Genomic DNA, 21,496 nt, shown 5'->3' on the forward strand with positions numbered 1-21,496 from the left:
CCGAGGTTCTCACATCCACGCCTTGCCTTCCCTTCCCTCCTCCGGAGCCTTCCCCAGCCACTCCCTAGGGCTCCCTCCTCAGGCTTCTCCACCTGAAAGGAGCGCAGCTCCATGACCGACACCTGTCAGCAAGCTGGGGCCTGTGCTGGGGCTGCTGCTGAGGGTGGCATGGTGCTCAGAGCCAGTTCGTCCTGGCCTAGGATGGCACCTTCGTCCTCAGCATTCACAGGGCCGCTGGACCCGAAGAACTTCACCATGGCACGGACCTGGGGCAGCTCTGAGAAGGTCTCCACAGTCAACAGCATGGCCAGGAGCCCCAGGAGCAAGTAACCTGGGGAGGGGAGGTTACTAGGGCAGCTCTCACGCTCCCACCCACAGCCTACCCACACAATTCTCTTCCCACTGCCAACTAAGACTCTGCACCATGCCCTGGGGCAGGGGCCTTCCAACCTGCCAGGCTCAGCCTCCCCCAGGGGCTTATGGGAGTTGTAGTCCAGGCTCCTCTTCCCTCCTCCTCACCACCCCATCCTCCTTAGCAGCTGGACTCACCCAGAAGCGCCAGCTGGCAGAGGTGGTAAAGCACTGGATGCAGGCCACTGCCGCGGCCCGGCAGCAGGTCCCCCAGGCCGATGGTGCTGAGGGAGCTGAAGCAGAAGTAGACGGCCTCCAGCAGGCTGCAGTCGCCCTGCACTCCCCACAGCACCAGTGCTGGCAGTAGCACGAAGACACCAACCACTAGCAGGCCCAGAGCAACCGCCTGCAGCAGCGCAGCCCTGGGCGGCGGCAGCTGCCAGCGGGTGGCTACCCAGGCCCCGGGGCGGCTGAGCAGAGGCACCAGGCAGTGGCGCAGGGCAGCCACAAGGGCTAAGGAGGCCGGCAGCCCCAGGGCCGTATAGGCCACACAGAAGGCCTTTCCACCAGCTGATAGCGGGGCCATGTGGCCGAAACCTGGAGAGGAGAGAGCCATGGGTAATGGGGATCCTGGTGGGGCTGCTGGCGCCCACTTCCCCGAGCCTCGCTCCTGCAGAAGGTTGCCCTCTGGTGGCCAACACGGCCGGAACTATTCAGGCCCTGTTCTCTGTGGGCTCTTCCCCTCGTTCACTGGGAGTATTGGTCAAGTCCCTGAACCTCCCTGTGTCACTCTTTTACGTTCTGGAACATGAAAGGATGAAAAGAGAAGAGTCCCCCTAAGGCCTCTTGTAGCTGGGATAATTCTGAGAGCTGCCGTCCTACCCTGAGGCAGCCTAACCTGAGAGATTCCTCAGTGTGTCTTTGATCCACACTTCCCAGTTCACCAGGTGAAATGTTACCCAATCTTTCATTCATTCCCCAAAGGCATATCAAGTTACCCTGGGTGCCAGGCCCTGTGCTGGAACCTGAGTCTGCTCAGGTTCAGATGGGAGGCCGACAGGAAAATCAGTCAAGACACTAGACATGAAGGGTTGCAAAAGAGGCAGTGTGCTTTTCAAGGGTGGAAAGGCGTGTGCAAAGGCAGGGGAGGTGAAAGATCAGGGCCTGCTGGGGGAACAGGATCAGCTGGTCCAGGGTTGTAAAACACAGATGCCTCGAGGAGTCAGAAGTGAGCCAAAAGGGAGTGGTGGGGACAGGGGTGGGCCGAAGAGCACACACGCAGTCCCAAGGGGGGGCCCTGTTCTCCAACAGGGGCTTCTGGCTCAGCGCAAGTAGGTTTACAAGTTTCTCCAAAAGAAGATGGAAAATGGGACTTTAAAAAATATTCAGGACTTCATTCGTGGTCCGATGACTAAGACTCCGTGATCCCAATGCAGGGGGTTGGGTTCAATCCCTGGTCAGGGAACTAGACCCCACGTGCCACAACTAAAGATACCAGAATGAAGATCCAAGATCCTCCTGGGTGTTGCAACTAAGACCTGGTGCAGCCTAGATAAATAAATGAATTTCACACACTTTACAGGGCAAACACCTCACTCCCACCCCCTGCCCCCCACCTTCTGGGCTCTGGGCCTTCACACTTGTTTCCTCTGCCAGGAATTTCTTTGTGTCTCTGTGCCCTCTCGCCTGGGCTAACGTCTCATTAGCTAACATCCTCCCCCCACACTCCTCCTGGGTTGGTGGTCTCTGGGTTCACTCCATTTCCCTCCATTCAAGAATCCATCCCACCGCACAGGCTCCCCAGTCTCGCCTCAGGCCTGTGGGGTCTGGGCACCTCCCCTGGGTCTCACAGCTGCCTGGGGGTGGGGCTGAGGAGGCCACGCCCCCTGGCACCTGAAGTTGAGGCACCAGTTGGGGTGTGTTGGTGGGGGGAGCCCCAGCCCTGATGACAGGCCTAATGAGGCCTGGGTTCTGGCTAGCAGTTTGGGGTCGGGGGAGGGCTGCACCCTCAGGAACCCCAGGTAGGGACCGCCTTGAAAGTGCCTTCCTGCCGCCCCCCGCCGGCTACCTTACCCGTGGTGGTGAGGAGGCTGGCGGTGAAGAGCAGGGCTGAGGGCAGATCCCAGTTCTTGGCCTCAGAGCCATTGCCCAGGCTGGAAACCCCATGGGCCTGGGCTACCAGGGCGGTGCCCAGCAGCTCTTCCAGTGCCCCAGCTGGCAGGCAGGCCCCGAACTCTGCCTGAAAGGTGGCTAGCTCGGCCCTGAGGTTGGCCTGCAGCCGAAGGGCTGGAGGCCCCTCCAGGGCTTGGAGCACTGTGGCCCCAAGGCCCAGGGCCAGCAGGTGGGCCACAGCCAGTAGCCCGTATCGGGCCCAGGGCCTTAGAGCCCCCATGGTATGCCACCAGAGTCCGTCAGAGGTGCCCTGGGAGCCAACTCTCCACCACAGGCACCTGGGAGGGGCTGGGCAGGGTGGGGCTGGGGGGAGGGGCTGCGTGGGTGGCTGGAGAGGGAAGGAAGCCTGGGATGGAGCTGGGGTGAGTGGGGCCAGGAGGGCCAGGCGAGGAGGCGGCTCAGGCTTGGGAGGGAGCTGGGTCACTCCTCCATTTCTGGGGGCAACGAGCTTTCCACCCAGGTCCCCAAAGCTGGGTGGTTGAGTGGTGGGCGGTCAGGATCAGGTGAAGGCAAGGCGATTGACCAGCTCCCCTTCCCACGGTGGTGGTTCTTGCGAGGACGAGCTCACCCAGTCACAGATCCAATTCACTGGTCAGCAGGTCCCCAGACCCTGAGGACACTAGGGGAGAGGACAGAGGCAGGTCCCTGCCCTGTAGCAAGAAGGCAGGGCGAGTTCACATTGTCATAAACTCCCTAAAGGAAACGCCCTGGATGATGGTAGAGCGTTCTGGGGGAGGGGAACTTCGCCTGAAAAGCTCCCTCCGGGGAGCGACAGTTCAGCTGGGGAAGAGAAGAGGCCAGGCCAGGAGGGAAGGAGGTTGGGTGGTGAGAAAAATGGGGACATATGGACAAGACTACGGCAGGTACCCCAGATGAGAAGGTGGTGGCCTGGGTAGAATGGGAAGAGGGATGGTGGGACTTGGGATGGGGCGGGCAGGACAGGTGTGGAGGACGCTGGGCGCTCTGGAGAGGTGAGACTTCCGCCATTCCCAACCCTTCCTGAGAAACTTTTGTGCTCCCCACCCTGCTGAAGACGAGTCACAGTAGATCTGGCTGCCGTAGAGTGCAAATGGGAGGGGGAGAGGGAGCCTGGACCACATTGCGGGATGAGCCCAGGGGCCCCTGCCCTAGGGCGTGCGTGGGAGGGGTGGTCTGCAGAACACCCGTGGCTTCTTAAGAGAAGCGTGAGCGGAGCCAGGTGTCAGGGTGGATGACCCCCTCCTGTGTCCAGGCCTCAGGATAAAAACAAACCCTGGACAAACCCCTAAGATGCCACTCGGAGGACTGTGGGCTCCCGAGTTCAGCAAGCTGCCTGGAGTGGGTGCAGCATGGCCAGGAAGGAGCTCCAGGGGAGGTGGTGTTGTTGTTGGGCCCTGAGGATAAGTGGGGACCACCCCGCAACAGGAACAAATCAGGGCAAACAGTCGCTTGAAATGGTGGGAAAGGCCCGGCCAGGGTGGGAACAGGCAAGTAAGGCCTAAGTGTGTGGGTGTCAGGGAGGCTAAGAAGGGCCTTGTAACACCTGATCATCAACTGAACTTGATCCCGGGAGAGAGATGCGGTCCAGAGGATCCCAACCTCAGCCCAGGCCACCTGCCATTCTGCTGGGGGCCTGAGGTCACCAGGGTCATGGGATGGTCTGGATCCCCCAGTTACCTCCAAGAACGGTGACAGGTTGTGCTTGGGGAGACAGCTTGGGGAGTTTATTTGGCTTCATTGGATCCTGAGGCCCTGGCCCCAGATGACCCCCAGGGCAGGGGGGCCCAGGCACTAAGCCCAGGGGCAGGGGACACAGTAGTAGGATTTGGTCAAGTGCTGGTGACAGCTAAGGCTGGCCCCGCTCCCCTGCACCTCCCCGCTTCCCTGCACCACCCCCGGGGGGCAATTCCCTGAGACAGGCCCTGGTCCTCCCAACCGGCTGGGTACAGTGTCGGGCCCCAGTGGGGCGGCTAAGTCGGGGGACCCACCCGTTGCAGGGGTGTGGGGGGGTGCAGGCCCCCCATCCAGTGTGAAGGCTTCCTGTGCAGTGTAGTGTTCCTGACCCCCAGAGGGGATGGCATCCCTGGGCAAAACCAAGGCAGCTGGAGAGACTGGCCTGGCTCCTATTCCAGTGTATGTTGAGGCTCCTCCAGGGCGGTGGGCGAGCGGGGAGCAACCGGCCCGCTCAGGGCCCTGCCTCTGGTGCCCACGGGGCCTGGGCACCCACGTCTTTGGTCTGCCCCCTGCAGTCCTGAGGGGCCCCTCGGAAGGGGTTGGCAGGCGGAGAGTCCCAGAAGGGGTCTGAGTCTGGGAACAAGGTCCAGGGTGCCCGGCGGGGCGCAGGCTGTGGTGAGGGCAGGGGTGAAGGCCGTGGCCCAGCGGACACAAAGCTCCACGGGTCGATGCGGCTGCGGAGGGGTGAGGGCCGAGGTCGACTGATGAGGCCCAGAGGCGGCGAGCGCGGGGTCCCTGGGGTGCCAGGAGCAGAGCGTGATATTCCCGGTGGCGGTGAGACAGCACTGGCTATTCAACGAAGGGGAGGGGGCCCAGGTCAGGCAGTCACCAGCTCCTGGTGTCCCCAGGGGGCACTGCCCTACTCTGGGCCTCAGTTTGCTCACAGCACAGTGAGCTCCGGGATTCGAGACTTCCATAACCCTTCCTGCTCCATAGTGCCGCGATTTAGCAGTTAAGAGTGAGGAGGCCTCAGGAGCAGGTCTTGGATCAACCCATCTCAGCAGCTGACTAGTTTGAGTCCCTTCATCTCTCTGTGCCTTACATGTCAACCAAAAAATGGGTCTAACCGGAGTGCCTAGTTCATAGCACTGTTATCATAATTGAATGAGGCAACCTTTCTAAAGGACTAGAAATAGTACCTGGCCCAGGTAAACAGCCAATAGGAGTTTGCTAGGGTGGGCCTTATTACTTCTATTATTTCACAACCAGCCTGGCCCCCCCGGATGGCTGAACATAGAACTCGGTTCCCCACACCCCGAGGGCGCAGCTGGAGGTCCAGCAGACTGCTGCGGCCCTGCTCACTGCCCTGCGGGTCCCCACCAGCTCCTCCTCCCCCGTCACAAGGCAGTAGGCTGCTTACCGCGCCTCTCCTCTTCGCGCCGGCGGCTCTTGGCTGAGGGCTGCCCCGCGGCGGGGACACCCAGCTCTAGCAGCAGGGGTGGCGCGGGGGTCGGTGGGCCAGAGGCGTCGAGGCTCAGCGGGGAGGCTGGGGTTTCGGGCGTCTCGGAGGAGAAGCGGATGAGCGGGGAGGGGGGCGGCTCGGCGGCGGACGGGGTGGGGAGCGACGAGCGGGGCGGTGTTGGTGAGGGCTGCTCCACGCGCTCTCGGCCCGAGACCCCCGGGGGTTGCAGGTCCCGGCCGAGGCCCAGCGAGGCGAGCAGGGCGGTGCCGCGCAGCAGCGCGCGTTGGATCAGCTTGGGCGTCCCGGAGCCACTGCCGCGTTCGGTCGGGCCCTGCCGCCGGGGCTCCTCAGGCTCTGGGCTCGGCCTCGGGAGGTTACCTGGCGGCGGGTACACAGGTCAGGCCGATTTCCGGCGGCCCTGGAGCAAGGGCTGACTTCTGCTCCCCTGACTCCCCCAGTCCAAGTCCTCCCTCGGCATCCCCATTCTGGCTTTTCAGAAGTGTTGGGGGTGGAGGAGGGCAGTGCAACCTTTTAAAGGAGCAGGAGCTAAGCCAGGTGCTCTGGAGCCCACGAAAGGAGGGCTGGCTGGAGGGAAGCCCCGGGGTCCACCAAGAAGCAAGCTCAAGCCAGAGCAGGGCCGGCCTCAGTGCCCTCAACAGGCAGCAGAAGATACCTGCAGGGGCCAGGGTCACAGCTGGGACCTGTGTGGTGCCCATCTCCTCCCTGGTTGGGCAGCCCTGGTCCTTCTACTTGCCTGCTCTGGCCTCCAGTGGTAGCCTGTATAAGGCACACAGGCCAATTCCAATGTACACAACAGCCCTAAAGGGATACAACACTGTCCCTATTCCAGAAATGAGGAAATCAGCTCGGAGAGGTCAGTTGTTTGTGTCAGGCCTGAGCTGAGTGATTTAGGGGCGTTACGTTGTCTGAGCCTCATGCCCCAGGGGTTCCCAGGCTGAGCTAAGGCTACCCTGCCCTGGATTAAAGGACATGTGTCCTAACCTGTGGGCCTAGGGTTAATCTGACTCCATTCTAGACCAAATGGGTGGGTCTGGCGAACCTGTCATCGAGGAGGTAGGGCAGCCTGTGATGGCCCCCCACAAACCCCAATTTTGTCAAGTCCTCCTCAGCTCTAGAACCTGCGATGGCTCTCCACGGCTGCTAGGGCCTCTCTGTCTTCCTTGGGCCTGCCTGGTGTGGAGCAGTGGGTGGGGGGTCCAGAGGAAGAAATGCAAAGCTGGGAAAAACGTGAGCCTCTGCAGTGAACCAGGACTTTGCTTGGGGTCGGTTCTCAGCCACAACCCTTACCTCATCTCTCTCTTTTTTGGCTGGGCCCCAAGGCTTGTGCGATCTTAGTTCCCCTACCAGGGATTTAACCCACGCCCTCAAGAGTGAGAACATGGAAGTCCTAACCATCAGAAAGCCAGGGAATTCCACCCCCCACCCCCACCCCATCTCTCTCTTATCTCCTACCCCACCCCACCCCACCCCTGCAGTGGCCACTGCCTTCTAAAATGCAAACCTGCTAAAGACAAGTCTTGCCCCCAACCAACTTCCAGATCCTTCCTGAACTGGCCCCAGCCTGCTGTTTCAGGCCTGTGAGTCCCTGGCTCTCAAGTCCTTCAATGAATTCCAACCAGGAGTCCTCTTCCTTAGGTCTGGTGAACCCCACGGTTGCGCACACACACTGTTCCCTCCACTTAGCACACCTTACCCACCTTGCGCTCAGTAGTCCCTTACCATTTAAGACCCAGCTGAGAGACCACAGCATCTATGAAGCTGTGACACTGTGCTTCATAAAAAAGTACATATTTGGTTTTCATCTCATTCCTGGTACAGAACTCCCCAAACCCTTGGCATTTCCATATCTGAGTTCATATTGATGTCTTTTTATTTTGGCAGCCCTGTGCAGCATGAGGGATCTTGGTTCCCTGACCAGGGATCAAACTTGTAACCCCTGCATTAGGAGCATGGAGTCTTAGCTACTGGAGCACCAGGGAAGTCCCTGATGCGGTCATTGTTGGAGGATGGGGTCTGCCGGGGGAACGAACTGTGTGATTAGAGGGTTGGAACTTTCAACTTCTACTTGCATCAGGGTAAGAGAAGGGCTGGAGATTGACTCCTGTCACCAATGGCCAATGATTTAATCAATCACATCCACGTAATGAAGCCTCCATAAAAACCCAGACAAAGGGTTTGGAGAACTGGTTTGGTGAACCAGCAGAGTATGTGCCTAGAGTAGGCATGGAAGCTGTGTGCCCCTTCCACATACCCTGCCCTCCATATCTCTTCCATCTGTATGTCCTTGACTTGTATCCTTTATAATAATCTGGTAGTCTAGGAAGTAGATGGTTTTCCTGAGTTCTGTGAGCTCTTCAAGGAAATTATCAAATCTGAGGAGGGGGGTCATGGGAACCTCTGATGTCGAGCTGGTTGGTGAGGAGCACAGGTGACAACCTGGACTTACAACTGGTGTCTGCAGTACAGAGGAGCAGTTTTGTGGGCCTGAACCCTTAACCTGTGGGGTCTGACGCTAATTCCAGGTAGACGGTGTCAGAACTGGATTGGATTGGATTATAGGACTTCCAGCTGGTGTCCCGGAATTGGCCAGTGTGGGGAAAACTCCACACATGTGGTGTCAGAAGTGAAGCAAGAGAATGTAGAGGAAAACAAGAACTTTTCCTCTTTTAGAAGCTTTGCCAGGGACTTCCCTGGTGGTCCAGTGGTTAAGAATTTGCCTTCTAATGTAGGGGAGGGGGGTTTGGTCCCTGGCAGAGGAACTAAGATCCCACATGCTGTGGGTCAACTAAGCCTGCACACAATGAGAGAAGCCAGTGCGCCACAATGATGACCCAGTGCAACCAAAAACTAAGTTTAAAAAGCAAAATAGGAGCTTTTTCAGAATCCCCCGCTAACCTATGTAGTTCTCGCTCTGCTAGGCCTTGTACAGCCCTTCAGCCTACCACACGCTACTCTCTACCGTACTTGTTTATTTCTGAGTCTGCCTCCTCCACCAGACTAGGCTCGCCCAGAGGTCAAGGCACTGCTGATCTCTCGCACGATGATGCCTGGCTGATTATGTGTGTCAGTACATGTTTGAAGGAAGAATTCATTCTTAGAATCCCTGCGACAACCACATAAGGTGATCGCTGTTCCCCTACTTTACAGGTGAAGAAACTGATCGTTTACAGTGAGTTTAAAGCAGAACAGGGTAAAAACATGTTTAAAACAAGCAAGAAAAATGGAACAAAGTGAAGCTGGAGATCAGCACACCAACTAAGAATGGAAAGAAGTTACTGAGGCTGATATCCTGAGAAATTGAGGTTCCCAGAAGTCAGAAACTTTGCCCCAGGTCATTTGGCAATGATTTTAATTTACCTCTAAACTCCCTGGCAGTAAGAGGTGGCAACCCTGTTGTTACGGAGAAAGCAGAAAAACCATTCTTGACTCAGAGATGAAAGTGAAATCACTTCTACAGGGCCTCATGGAAAGGACACAGCCATGTGGTAGTTGGTGGCTCCAGGGCAAAAGCTTCATGGGGTAGTTGCTGGCAGATTGTGCCCACCAATCCATTACAACCAGTTCCCCAGGGGCCAGCACACACAGGCAGGGACAGGGGTGGAAGATGGGACTCCCCAGTGGTGTGGCTAACACCTGGGACAATCTCTCAGGGACATCTTTGATTCTTAGCTAGGTTTTTGACTCTGTAGGTGGTTGGGAGGTCAAGATCACTCACTTGTGGGTGGGCCAAGACAGCTGGATAAGGGCTTGCACAAGCGGAAACAGATGCTCAGCCAGCAGCTAGGCTGGGACAAGTGATACCCTTTCAGGTAAGGGGGCAAGCTGGAGAAAGACGAGGTCCCTGCTCCTGGGAGCCCAGGGAAGATAAGGCCAAAGGGATCTGAAGGGATCTGTAGACCATGGTCAGGGGCTGCTTCGGCCTGCACATCCAGCTCGACAGGACCTTAGCCTTCTGACCTGGGGCATTCTAGAGCAGGTGACTCCAAGCAGCCCCCTTGGCCTTCCAATCCTCAGTTCAGTCCCGGTAGCACAGCCTGCTCGGGGCAATGCAACTGCTGGAGCAAGAAATGGCATTGCAGACGGGGGTCCAGGGCCCTGCTTCTGGAATCAGTGAAAGTTTTGCGACCCCATGGACTATACAGTCCATGGAATTCTCCAGGCCAGAATACTGGAGTGGGTAGCCTTTCCCCTCTCCAGGGGACTTCCCCAACCCAGGGATCGAACCCAGGTCTCCCACATCACAGGTGGATTCTTTACCAGCTCAACCACAAGGGAAGCCCTGGGCTCAAATCCCTGTTCTGCTGTGTGTTCTACTTTAAATCACTGTACCTATCTGTGCCTCAGTTTTCTCCTCTATAAAATGGCACAGAGGAGGGACCCAATAAATGTTTGCTGTTGTTATTACTGTGAATCCTAGCTTAGGTAATGGTGGAGGTGATGCACTGGGTGGGGTGAGAGGAGTGAGTCTACCTTGTTTGCTGAATAGGACTCTGGTCTGATGACAGCTAAGTCAGGTCCTATATTCTGGCTTTGAGAAGCAGGTGCAGCTGGGGGCTGTAAAGTGACCTTGGGCAAGGGAGGCTGCAACTTTCTAGTCCCTGCAAATGCTGGGCAGTGCTGAGATGAGCCTTGTCCCACTGACCCAGGATCCCTGCTTTCTGCTGATCCCCTAGCTTCCCAAGTAGCTTGTAGGTGAGAAAGCCCTTCTTTAAGTGAAAGCTTCGGGGGAAACTCACTATGAGCATGAGTGTCAACATTTTCTTAGCTTCAGATCCTTAGCTGGGGGATTTAGGTAGATTACTTTATGTCTCAGAGGCTCAGTTTTCTCAGTTCTCAGATGGGTATAATAATCCCTCCTGGGCTTGTTGCTTGGATGGAATACCTGATACACAGCAAGTGCTGTTGCCATTATGGAAAACAGAAGAGCCCAGACCTGCCCCAGATGCAGTGAGAGGGCCCTGGATGCCCACCCGTTCAGCTTTCTTATCCTCTTTTCCACCTCCAAGCTCCCCAGAAAAGACTGAGAAGCACAGCGCAGTAGCCACTTTTCTAACTCCACCCCACGTGCACAATTTCCTTCCCCTCTCTGCGCCCAGCTTCCTTTGGGTCCCAAACAGGGGCCACTGTTGTCTTCCTTTGCTCCCTAAAGCTTGCTGAGGGCACAGCAGCTGATGCAGGCCAGCCCTGCACAATGGGACCACTCTGGGCCCCTTGAGGCCTAGGCAGGATCCCCCTCAGTTGTGGGCTTATAGGTCAGACCTGGGTTCTAGCAATGGCCTGCCTTGCCATAGTACCCACAGGAGTACAGCACCAGTTGGCTGGCGGCAGACAAGGCCACTCACCATTGAGCATTGGGGGTGTGGAAGGAGATCCTAGGGGGGATGAGTCATCTGAATCCAGGTACCACGTGGCTTCATCCATGCGGGACCTTCTCCTGGTGAGGGGATGAGAAGGGGAGTTGTGCTTCATGAATCTCAGGACTGTTGGGAGGCAGGAGCTGCTGGGTAGGTGGCAGTCAGGCACTCACCTCCCGTTCTGGGCTTCTCCAGGCTTGGGGGAGCTGGGACCCCAGGCCCAGCATGCTCGGCGCTCTCCGTTGCTTGAGTCCTCTAGACGTCGTGGGGACTGTCGGCCCCAGGCCTGGCCTGGCTCTGCAGGCTCCACTGTGGTGGGTGGGGTGAGGGGAGGAACCGAAGGAGTCTGAGTCAAGATCAAGGACCCTGATCCTTATCCTCCCACCGTAAAGGGGCTCCAGGGGCAACTTCTTGGAGGATGGGAGTGGATAGTCAGGCTGGGCCCCATCCCGTTCCCACGGTAAGCTTTGGGCTTACAGAGAAATCGCACAGAACTGGGGTGGGGTAGGTGAGTGTGGGTCCTGAGACTGGCAGTGGGGCATCTCTTCTAGTCCCTCAGCTGGCATTTGCTGCTTAGGAGTTAGCACAGACACTGCAGCAGACTGTGTGGGTCTGACCCTGTCACTTATCAGCTATGCAGTTACTTCTTTCACTTTTCTCGTCAGTAAAACCTAGGTAATAATAAAGACATCTACCTCACAGGGTCATTGTGAGGAATTAATATTAGCAACTGTTAGTCACTCAGTCGTGTCTGACTCTTTGTAACCCCATGTAACCTATCAGGCTCCTCTGTCCATGGGATTCTTCAAGTGAGAATACTGGAGTGGGTTGCCATTCCCTTCTTGGATCTTCCCAATTCAGGGATCAAACCTGGGTCTCCTGCATTATGGGCAGATTCTTTTTATGCTCTGAGCCACTGAGGACACCCTAATATTAGCAAGGCACTTAGGAAAGTGAATGGTACATATCATACAATTGTTAAAAAAAAGAAAAGTTGTAAAATGACTGCTACTTGGGAAACTTAGGTATCAGTTTAGATGGATGGGGAGGGAATCTGGGAGCAGGGAGGAAGAGGAGGACAGTGGATAGTGCGACGGATCCACTTCCAAAGATAAGGTTTGACGAAAGGGTAAGATCTGGGGAGAAGGACGTGGGCAAGAGGAGGAGAAGCTGCTTACACTGGATGGCCCGGAACCGGGGAAAGGTGGGAGAGTCCCCAGCCCCGACCTCGAAGACGTTCCTCCTTCTGTCCAAGCCAGGCGAGGCCTGCACGGTGATGCGGTGTTTGAAGTCTAGAGTTGGGGGAAGGGAAGCAGAGTGCAAGTTTGTGGTGAAGGAGAGACAGGATCCTAACCCGCAGGGCCCCTCGGCAGCGCCGAGGCCGCGCAGGCAGTGCTGGAACCCGGCCTAGCACGGAGGCTAGGTGACTGGGGCCGGCCTCACTGGCTTCCTGAGCCCCTGGCTCTCGTTAAGGAAATCCCCAACCCCGGGAAGCGCGGCGAAGTCGGAGAGGGCCCACCCCGCGCCCTCGGCCTTCCCAGAACATTCATAAGCCCCGCCCCTTCCCGGCCGCAGCCACTCCCAGGCCGACATGCAAATATTCCCGCCAGAACCCGCCCACAGACAAAAACACACTCCCGATCCCAGCCCTTGCAGCCTCCGCTCACAGGCCCACCCACCGACGCCCTAGACCAATCCCAGCGCGGTCAGCCGCCCTCTTGGCCCCGCCCCACCGCCCGCGAAGCCAATGGCGGGCGGCGCACTGGGGCCCCGCCCCTTACCGAGTGGCATGCTGATACGCTCCCCGCCGTCGCGCGCGCGGAGTTTGCTGCGCTTGAAGGTTCCGCGTCGGCGGCGAACGTGCGGCCGCTCGCGGTCGACTTGCTGCAGTAACAGGGTCAACTCGCGCTCAAACACCTCCAGCTCCCACTGAGCTAGCAGGTGCTCGCGCCGCCGCAGCTGCTCTGCCTGTGAGCGCTGCTCACGCGCCGCGCGGGTCAGCTCCTCCTCGCGGCTCAGTAGTTCCTGTGCCCAGGACAGCGAAGGGGGTGGCGTCAGGCGGGTACGGTCCCAAGCACTCATCCCCACCCTCCGTGAGACGTCCCTTCCCGGTGTCTCCTTCCATCCCTGGGGCCGCGACTCCTCCTACCTTTTCTTTGGCCCGCAGCTCATCGAAGAGGCCTTGGATCTCGCGCTTCCAGCCTTCCTGCATGGAATGGAAGGAGTCCCGCGGCATTTCCCGTAGCACCTGCGCCTCCAGCGCCTCCAACTGCTGAAGGATGGAGGCGAAGTCGGGCCTGCGGTGGGGGTCCTGCGCCCAGCAGTCTAGGGAAACGGAATGGGGACGGGGGGGACAGGGGAAGGGGTCTGTGAGTGGATATGTCCTGTTGGGCCAAGGAGCTCTACCCTTCACCCTCCTGCCCCATCCCCTTACCGGCCATGAGCTGTGCAAAGGGCTCCGGGCAGGTGGACGGAATGGGCAGTGTGAGCTTGTTCACGGCCACACCATAGGCTACAGCAAGGCAGTCGATGCCACGATAGGGTACTTCCCCGGTCAGCAGTTCCCACAGCAGGACCCCAAAGCTGTGGGTGAGACAAACGGTCTGTGTTCCCGCCTCAACTCCTTCATTCATTGCCATTTCACCCCAAAGCAACCAAGAGCTAAGTGGTCTGTGTCCCTCCCCTGGCCTCTGCTTATCCATCCAGCCCTAGATTTTGGCTGCCACATCTCCCACCCCTGTGACCCCATATCTGTCCAGACTCCACCCAGCTGCACCTCCAGACATCGCTGCCTTTGGAGAAGGTGGAGGCCTTGATAACCTCAGGAGCCATCCAGGCATAGGTGCCCGCAGCACTCATTTGTGTGGTTTTGTGCCACTCGCGGGCCAGGCCGAAGTCCGTGATCTTCAGGGTCTTGTGCTCCATGTCCTCACCTTCAATGGGCTGCAGCAGCAGAACTGGGGAAGAGAGGCTGGACTGTGGTTCCAGGCTCAGGTGGTGGGGACAGGGGAGGAGCTGGGAGCAAACTGTCACCTGACAGACATCCTGGCTAGGTAATGGGGGCAGTGAGGTGACTTGGTCTCAACCTTGCCCTGGAGAGCTCATATCTGGGGTTGGGATAGAATGAGACAATAAACACAAGGCTGGGACATATTTACCAAGGGGGTCCTAGAGGTTAGGCATATTATACTCAGTGTTAGCACACACACACACACAAATCTGTGAGGTAAACATCATGGGATTCCCTGGTGGCTCAGTGGTAAAGAATTCACCTGCCAGTGCAGGAGACACAGGTTCAATCCCTGGGTCGGGAAGATCCCCTGGAGAAGGAAAATGGCAACCCACTCCAGTATTCTTGCCTGGAAAAATCCCATGGACAGAGGAGCCTGGTGGGCTCCAGTCCTTGGCGTTGCAGAGGGTCAGACACGACTTAGCGACTAACAGTTCACTTCAGTAATTAGGACTCTGCACTTCCACTGCAGGGGAAACAGGTTCGATCCCTGGTCAGGGAACTATGATCCCACATGCCCTTGGCTCAGCCAATAAATAAATAAGTAAATTGTAAGATTTGGGAAGATTTCCCAGAGGAAGTGCCATTTAAGCTGAGACCAGAGTGAGAAGTTGGCCTCAGCTAGGCAATGGTGGGGGTTCAATCCCATGGACAGAGGAGCCTGGCGGCTCTAATCCTTGGGGTTGCAGAGGGTTAGACACAACTTAGCGACTAAACAGCAACAACAAAGACATCATTATCCTCATTTTTCAGAAGAGGAAACTGAACAACAATGTGACTTAACCAAGGTCATAAGCAAACAAAACAGGTATCACACACAACCTGGTTGTGGCGTGGTTCCCGAGCCAGTGTTCTAACTTTCCCCTAACCCTGCACAGAACAGAAACAGGCAATACGGCAGCCTCTCAGCACTCGTGACTTTGATTTCAAAAGAAACCTGTGTGTTGCCATTTTGTCAAGGCAAAAGTGTGATTTAGAACCTCCCTGGGACTGGGGAGCAGGAGGAAACTGCCTGGTGAGAAAGGAAGCCCAGTGGGCACTATAGACCCCTGGTGCCCATGTCCCACTGTGGCTAGCACAGCCATTTCCAGAAGAGAAAAAGACTCCGAAAGATATCCACTGATATGGCTAGATGTGATGAGAGACTAAGGGGTCTAAGGTGGTTGTTGACTAGAAAGGAGTTTAGGACAAATGTAGGAGTGGATGGACACGGCAAGGGTTCCTGGCTTTGTCCCTCATGGGACCATCATACCCTGTATACACAGGAAAGCCAGCAACTTGCAAATGTCTCACTAGGAACTGCATGGCTCAAAGGAGAGAGGCTTTAAAGGAAAAAAAGGAAGGCAAAGTCAGAGAATCTTCGAGGGTCTGAAGAGGGCTCTCCACTTTTCTGGTTATAGTCAACTGTTTTGTACTTAAGGGACATCCAAGCCAACGACATTCCTGAGCACATATCCTTTCAGGGCACTGTTGCCGTGCTGCTGCTGCTGAGTTGCGTCAGTCGTGTCTAACTCTGTGCGACCCCATAGACGGCAGCCCACCAGGCTCCTCCGTCCCTGGGATTCTCCAGGCAAGAACACTGGAGTGGGTTGCCATTTCAGGGCACACCTCTCAGCAATACTTCCCAGGGTGACAGCACCACAGAGGGGGCAGCACAGGGTACTGGGGTTGGGGCAGAGGAGACAGGCACCTTATACAGGTGAGTCAGGGAAGACTTCTCAGAGGAGGTGGCACAACCAGGGTACTCACTTGTTTAGGCCTAAAGCCACAACTCCTGATCCTGCTGCTGGCCAAGCTCCCTGGGCCTCATGGGGGCATCTGGCACTGCTGCTCAGCCCCTCCCTGCTGTCCTTGGCTCCCAGGGCCTCTGGCTGCTTGTGCTGTTTCCTTCAGGCCTCCCCACCCTTAGCCTTTTCAATGCCGGTGTTTCTCAGAGCCTGGCCTCCCCTTGACCTCGGCCTACTGCCTCCAGGCTGTCCTGGCCTCTCCCAGGTGCCGGCTGCCCCCTCCTCATTAGCATCTCCTGTATGTGGGGCCCTCATTCAGAAGTGGGTCCAGCTGCCCAGCTGTCACCCTACCTGGTCTCCATGCTCTCAACAACCACCTACATCCTCCCACTGTGCCTGGCAAATCTTTCTGCCCTGTCTCCAAATTCAGAGAATGGTCCTGCAACCTACCCTCTCCTCTGAGCTAAACTGGGGCTGACTCCTGATCAGTTAAAGCTGAGGATGACAACAAAAGCCAGAGGGTCATCAGGAGTGTTAAACAAGATCACCCTTTTTAAAGCTTTCACACAAGGATCTGACAGTTGTTCCAAAGATGCCGTGAATCTCAAGCTGACTCTCCTCTCCATCCACTACCACATCTTATTCCCAGCTTCACAACAGCCTCTGGGCTGGCTGCAGGAGTCTCAGAACTGGACCACTTAGTAAGCCCCGTGAATATCCGTTTCAAAGAAGAATCACAGCAGGCTGGGGCGGGTGGCTGGAGAGGGACCAGGCAAAGGGGTCCATGTGCTGGGGTTGGGGAGGGACTCCCACTTCCTCTGGTGCCAGGACCCACCCATCCTCTTGAAGACCAACCCCTGCTACTTCTCGGTCAGGTCTCTAGCCTCCTGTGGTACCTCACGGACTGGTGAAGCACTTTCTGCACCAGCATCTCAAGCTGGGAGGCCAGCTTCCCTTTTTCAATCAAATCATCTGAAGCCCAGACAGGGGTGGCAACCCACTCAGAGTCTCAGGACTCCTTTGTACTGACTTTTCTGCCAACCCTGTCCCCAGCTTGACCTGACACCTGTGAAGCCTTAGCCTCCCCTCCATGAGCCCTGCTTTTCTCCAATGGCCTTGAATTTGTTCTAACCCAAGCTGCTCTTCTGGTGTCTGATGTAGACTTCGGGATGATCAGGGGTCACTCAGAGAAGAGGCTAGAGATCCCCCTCCCAATACTCTCTTAGGGCTCCCTGGCTCTGAAAAGGGACCTGGCCCCCAGCCCCCTCCCTAGACTGCCTCTGGGGAGCCTGGGAGTGGCCTCAGCAGCTCACACCTCTTCCGCTTCCCTCCCATGGTCCCTACTTCTCCTTTTTGGGAGGCCTGGCCCAGGTCTCCAATGGGGGGGTCCTTTGGGGGAGAATTGGGGGAGGTCAGGCCCAGGCCGGGCTGGCTGGTCAGTCCTGTGACTCGTGGGCCTGGAGAATTCCCCCTCCTCTCCCCTCCAGGCTTCCTCACAAGGCCCCCATTGTCCAGGAAAATCATGCCATTGTTTCCTGCCTGAGCCCCCCCAGCCCAGGGACTCCCCCCGCCCCGCCACAATGCCGCAGACAGCACCCCGGGCCTAGAACTGGGGTCTGTGAGGTGGGAGCCCAGGCTCAGGGAGGCTAAGGGCACCCTGCCTGCCCTTCACCACCACCCAGACTCAGGGAGGAAAGCAGGGAACTGGGGGTAGTGGGGGTGCCATCCCTGGCTCCTTCCTCTCCCACAAACCCCCCCACCCCCAACTCTTTCCTCCCCTGCAGGCAGCTGGGCTGGGGAGAGAGCAGAGGCTGGAGCAGGGGCAGGAAGCCGGCTCAGGGGCAGCAGGAAACGCAGGAAGCGGTGGGGAGGGTGGGGAGCAGGGGCCTGGGCTATTGTTCCATTTTTTCTGGAAAGAAAACTGGAGGAAAAACAGTAGACGGGAGTCCCCTCCCCCCAGGCCTTCGGGGAATCCCCCTCAAGCTGGGGCAGGGAGTGAGGGTCCCTAGCTGGCTGGGGCTCAGGGGCACAGCTGAGCGCTGGGACCTGCACCCTATTGTGGATGAGAGGAGTGGGTGGGGTGGCTGGCAGACCTCCTGAGGCCCCTCCAGCCCTGGAAAGGACTTGGGTATCACTGGGCCCTGGTGTTCTGCTCCCCACAAGCCTCTGATCCATGGTCAGCCCAGGCCGGGAGGCTCAAAATATCCACGCTCACCCCTCCACGGGCCACCTATGGCTCTCCAGTGGCCCTGCCGGCCCTTCCTCTTGCTCTTCAGTCTGCACCTTGGGCCCCAGCAAGCCCACCCACATCCCTACTCCCGTGCTGGGTGCTGCCTCCTTGACTTTGTTCTCATCAGGCCCTGCCAGAACATCTAACTGCGTGCCTCTCTGGACATGCCCTGCTCTGGGCCAGGTGTGAAGCTTGTCTGCTTCAGGAAGCGCTCTGAACCTATCACTTGCTTGTCTCGGGCCCATGCTGGGCCGTGTGTAGGACCCGAAATGGCTGGAGATAGAGCGCCTCGAGTCTTCTTAAGCCCTGCCACGCCCACTCCAAGTGCTGATTCCAGGCAAAGCCCTCCTGGCAATCCAGTCAAATGTCCACAGCCATGGCTGACAACCCACCGCATGCTCGGCATTAGGTGCCCAACGATTAAGCCCTTTCATCCTCCCAATCACTCCCTTTTTAGAGTGAAATCGATGCTCTGAGTTGAAATAACCAGCTAGAGTGCAGCCAGAGAAAGGAGTGGGGTTAGAATTCCATCCCTGACCCCAGCTTTGACCACCGCAGGGTGGGGAAGTGGGGAGGGGCTTTTCCCTTTGAGATGTCTATTCTGGAGGAGCTGACCACCACAAGCGGAGGAGACAGGAGGCACCCGCAGGACAAGTGGGCGCTCCCTGAAGATGAGGGGGTGCCAGGATCCAGCATGCCCTTCCTTGAGGTAGTGGCCCTGGTTAGGCAGGTTGCTTACAGTTCTGAGAGATTCCACTTTTTTAACTTGGCACCTGTGAGCTGGGGTAAAGGCCTCCTCCTGGGGCTGGGGCGTAAAGGACTCTTGGGTGCCTAGGACTCTTGTTTTGGGGCTAGTGTGAGCCCAGGGACACCCCTGGTCAACTGAGATGCTCCTAGAACAGTAGCTCCTGTCTCTAGTAGATCCCCAGGTAGGCTCAGCTGTGAGCTGGCAGTAGGTATGTGCTCAGGCCATGCCACCCTCTAACCACGCTCCCCAAAACTCACTGTTGTTGGACTTGAGGTCTCGGTGGATGACAGGCACCAGGGCCTCGCAGTGCAGGTAGTGCATCCCACGGGCAATTTGCACGGCCCAGTTGACGAGCACATGGGGGGGCACACGCCGGCCAGCCAGGGCACGGCTGAGGGGCCCACCGGCGGCGTACTCCATCACCAGGCACAGGTTGGGCTCCTCCAGGCACACGGCCTTTAGGGCAATGATGTTGGGGTGTGCCAGCATGGCGAAAAGCCGGGCCTCCTGTCGCACGCTCTCAGCTGTCACGCTGATGTCTTCGTCAGGGTCCTGGCGAGCAGCCTTCACAGCCACCAGCTCGCCTCGCCAGCTGCCCCGGTAGACCTTGCCGAAGCCACCAATGCCAATCACCTCCTCCAGCCGCAGCTCCTGGAAGCTGGCCATCTCGCAGGGGGGCGGACCACCGCCCCGAGACACATAGTTGGACGGAAAGATGCCCACCTGGCCACCCACCTGGCCCGCCCACCAGCCCTCATCGCCTGAGATAGCTGCGTCCCGGGACAGCACCTCCACACGGTCACCCTTCCGCAGGGCCAGCTCGTCCTGCCCGCTGGGCTCGTAGTCAAACAGGGCTGTCCACACAGGATTAGCATAAGCTGCCGCCTTCGGGGACCCCTCTGGCCAACCTCCGCCGCCGCCCCCGCTGCCCCCACTGCCACTGCTGTTCCATGACCCCAGTGGGCTCTTGAGGAAGAGGTTCTTCAAGGGCTCCATGGCTGGGAGCTGGCGTTGGTGGGTTTGGGGACCTTCCCTGGGTGCCCCTGGTCCCCACCCCTGCTGACCGTCGAGGCCCTAGTCCCGGAACCTGGGCATCCGGGCCCTGGCCCTCAGCCCCAGACCCACGCCTCTCTGGGGATCCAGGAGTGTCGCCTCCCGGCCCCCTGCATCTCGGGCTTCCGGAGGAAGGCCACCCAGGGCAGTGGGGTCAGGCTTGGGGGGTGAGCCCCCGGGGCCTCTGGAGTCTCACCATGGCCAGCAAAGAGGGGCCCCGGCGTCCCTCAGTCTGGACCAGTCCTGGGAGCCTGGCTCCAGCACCCCTCGAAGTGTAAGGTGGGGCCAGCAAGGGGCAGCGCCTGGACTCTGGTTGGGTCTCCTTGCGAAGCGGGTGGCTGGAGTGTCTCTTGTTGGGGCTAGCTGTCTCTTCCTGGCTGGGCTCTCTCGACCCGATGGCTCCAACCCCGTTCCCTTCTTCCTCCTCCCTTTGTACTTTGGCCCCGGGGGCGGGAGGCAGAGGTGGAGGGTGGAGTTTCACTTTTTTCCGCTGTTCTCCCTCCCGCAGGAAACAGCATCAGATGACGCGGGCGGGTAGCACCGCTCCCCTCCCAGAGGCAGCGGGGCGACTGGGCCGGGGAGTTCCCGGGTAGGCGGGCAATGAGAGGCCGACGGAGGGGAAGGGTAGCCCCCACCTCCCATGACAGCAGGTTCAGGGTCAAGTTGGTTTCTGCTCACGACGGGCCATCTCTCCCCTCTACATCCGCATCAGGAAAACTTGGGCAAAGAACCTGGCTTGGGAAGGGGACAAACCCGAGTTTGGTCTTGGCTCCGATGCTGCAGGGCTGTGTGATCCATCCTCTCTGCGCCTCATTCGCTTTGCATCTGAAATTGGGGCCAGAAGCTCAGCTTTGCAGACCTAGTGGGATCGGCGGGGGTGGGGGGGCTGGTTAAGACGAGGAGGATGGAACTGGCTGCACCTCGAGCTCTTGGAACGAGTTGTCAGGTCCTCCTTTTCCTCACCTGGGAAACCACTTATTCATGCCTCTTCCCCGTGAAGGGGCGGAAACCTGAGTCTGTGGTCCTGAAATGTGCGCAGTGACTGGATTCAGAATAGCCAAACCGCGCTTGCAACCGCAGGATTGACCCCTTGATTGCCTTGAGCCTGTCACTTTAAGAAAAACGACGCTATCCTACTTCGACTATTTCTGCCTTTCTGAAGGATCGGTCTCTACACTCTAAGGCGTGAGCTCTGACCCGGAAGTAGAGGCCATTCATGACGTCTGAGGTCCCGCGCTAAATAAGTTGGACCTAGACGGGGGTGTGCCCCCGTAACGCCGAACTGTAGCTTTAGCTCAGGCAGGTCCATGCCTCCATCTTTTTCCCCGCCTCTTGTAACTCACTGGGAGAGTTTTGCGCCAATTAACTCCGCCGTTACTCGATGGCCACTCAAGTATCCCTTGGGTTCATGCCCAGTGGTCTCCGCTAGGCTGGCAACTTTCAGGTGTGCGCATGCGCCCAAGGGCTTACGCCTTTCGGCCCGTCCCTTCCCTTAGACCCGGACTCTGCGCAAGCCCGAAGGGTCCTCCCGCTTCTTATCGCTCCACCACCTCCCTGCGCTTGCGCATTCAAGCCGACAGGTTTTCCTTTTCCGGGTCCCAACTTGGCTCGTTGGGCGCATGCGCCACTGCAGGTTGGCGGCTCGCGGCTCCTTCTTCCGGCCTCCCCCTTGGGCCGGCTCCCGCAGAAGCGGGGCGAGCGCGGAGCCCAAAGCG

The 21,496-nt window shown here is 58.1% G+C and overlaps 2 protein-coding genes across 4 annotated transcripts; both read right to left on the reverse strand.

Moving 5' to 3' along the window:
* Window positions 1–5: 5 nt before the first annotated feature.
* KCNK7 (potassium two pore domain channel subfamily K member 7) lies at window positions 6–2,743 on the reverse strand. The gene is made up of 3 exons (XM_052662400.1): window positions 2,425–2,743; window positions 550–948; window positions 6–331 (listed from the first exon to the last, which is right to left on the reverse strand). The coding sequence occupies exons 1-3, from the start codon at window positions 2,741–2,743 to the stop codon at window positions 126–128; spliced, it is 924 nt and encodes a 307-aa protein (XP_052518360.1). The 3' UTR covers window positions 6–125.
* Window positions 2,744–4,138: 1,395 nt separating this feature from the next.
* Window positions 4,139–21,318, reverse strand: MAP3K11 (mitogen-activated protein kinase kinase kinase 11). 3 transcript variants are annotated; one of them, XM_052662498.1, is made up of 11 exons: window positions 21,125–21,318; window positions 18,986–20,606; window positions 13,790–13,970; window positions 13,448–13,596; window positions 13,163–13,338; window positions 12,795–13,038; window positions 12,192–12,305; window positions 11,187–11,322; window positions 11,002–11,093; window positions 5,597–6,016; window positions 4,139–5,025 (listed from the first exon to the last, which is right to left on the reverse strand). In XM_052662498.1, exons 2-11 carry the CDS (start codon window positions 19,722–19,724, stop codon window positions 4,688–4,690), a joined length of 2,589 nt encoding a protein of 862 aa, XP_052518458.1. In that variant the 5' UTR covers window positions 19,725–20,606; window positions 21,125–21,318; the 3' UTR covers window positions 4,139–4,687. The 3 variants fall into 3 exon arrangements, with proteins under 3 accessions (XP_052518458.1, XP_052518459.1, XP_052518457.1); XM_052662499.1 differs by having other exon boundaries at window positions 18,986–20,640; XM_052662497.1 differs by having other exon boundaries at window positions 18,986–20,640; window positions 20,745–21,318.
* Window positions 21,319–21,496: the final 178 nt, after the last annotated feature.

Source organism: Budorcas taxicolor, chromosome 25, assembly GCF_023091745.1.
Source record: "Budorcas taxicolor isolate Tak-1 chromosome 25, Takin1.1, whole genome shotgun sequence".
In the NCBI taxonomy this organism is placed as follows: Eukaryota; Metazoa; Chordata; class Mammalia; order Artiodactyla; family Bovidae; genus Budorcas; species Budorcas taxicolor.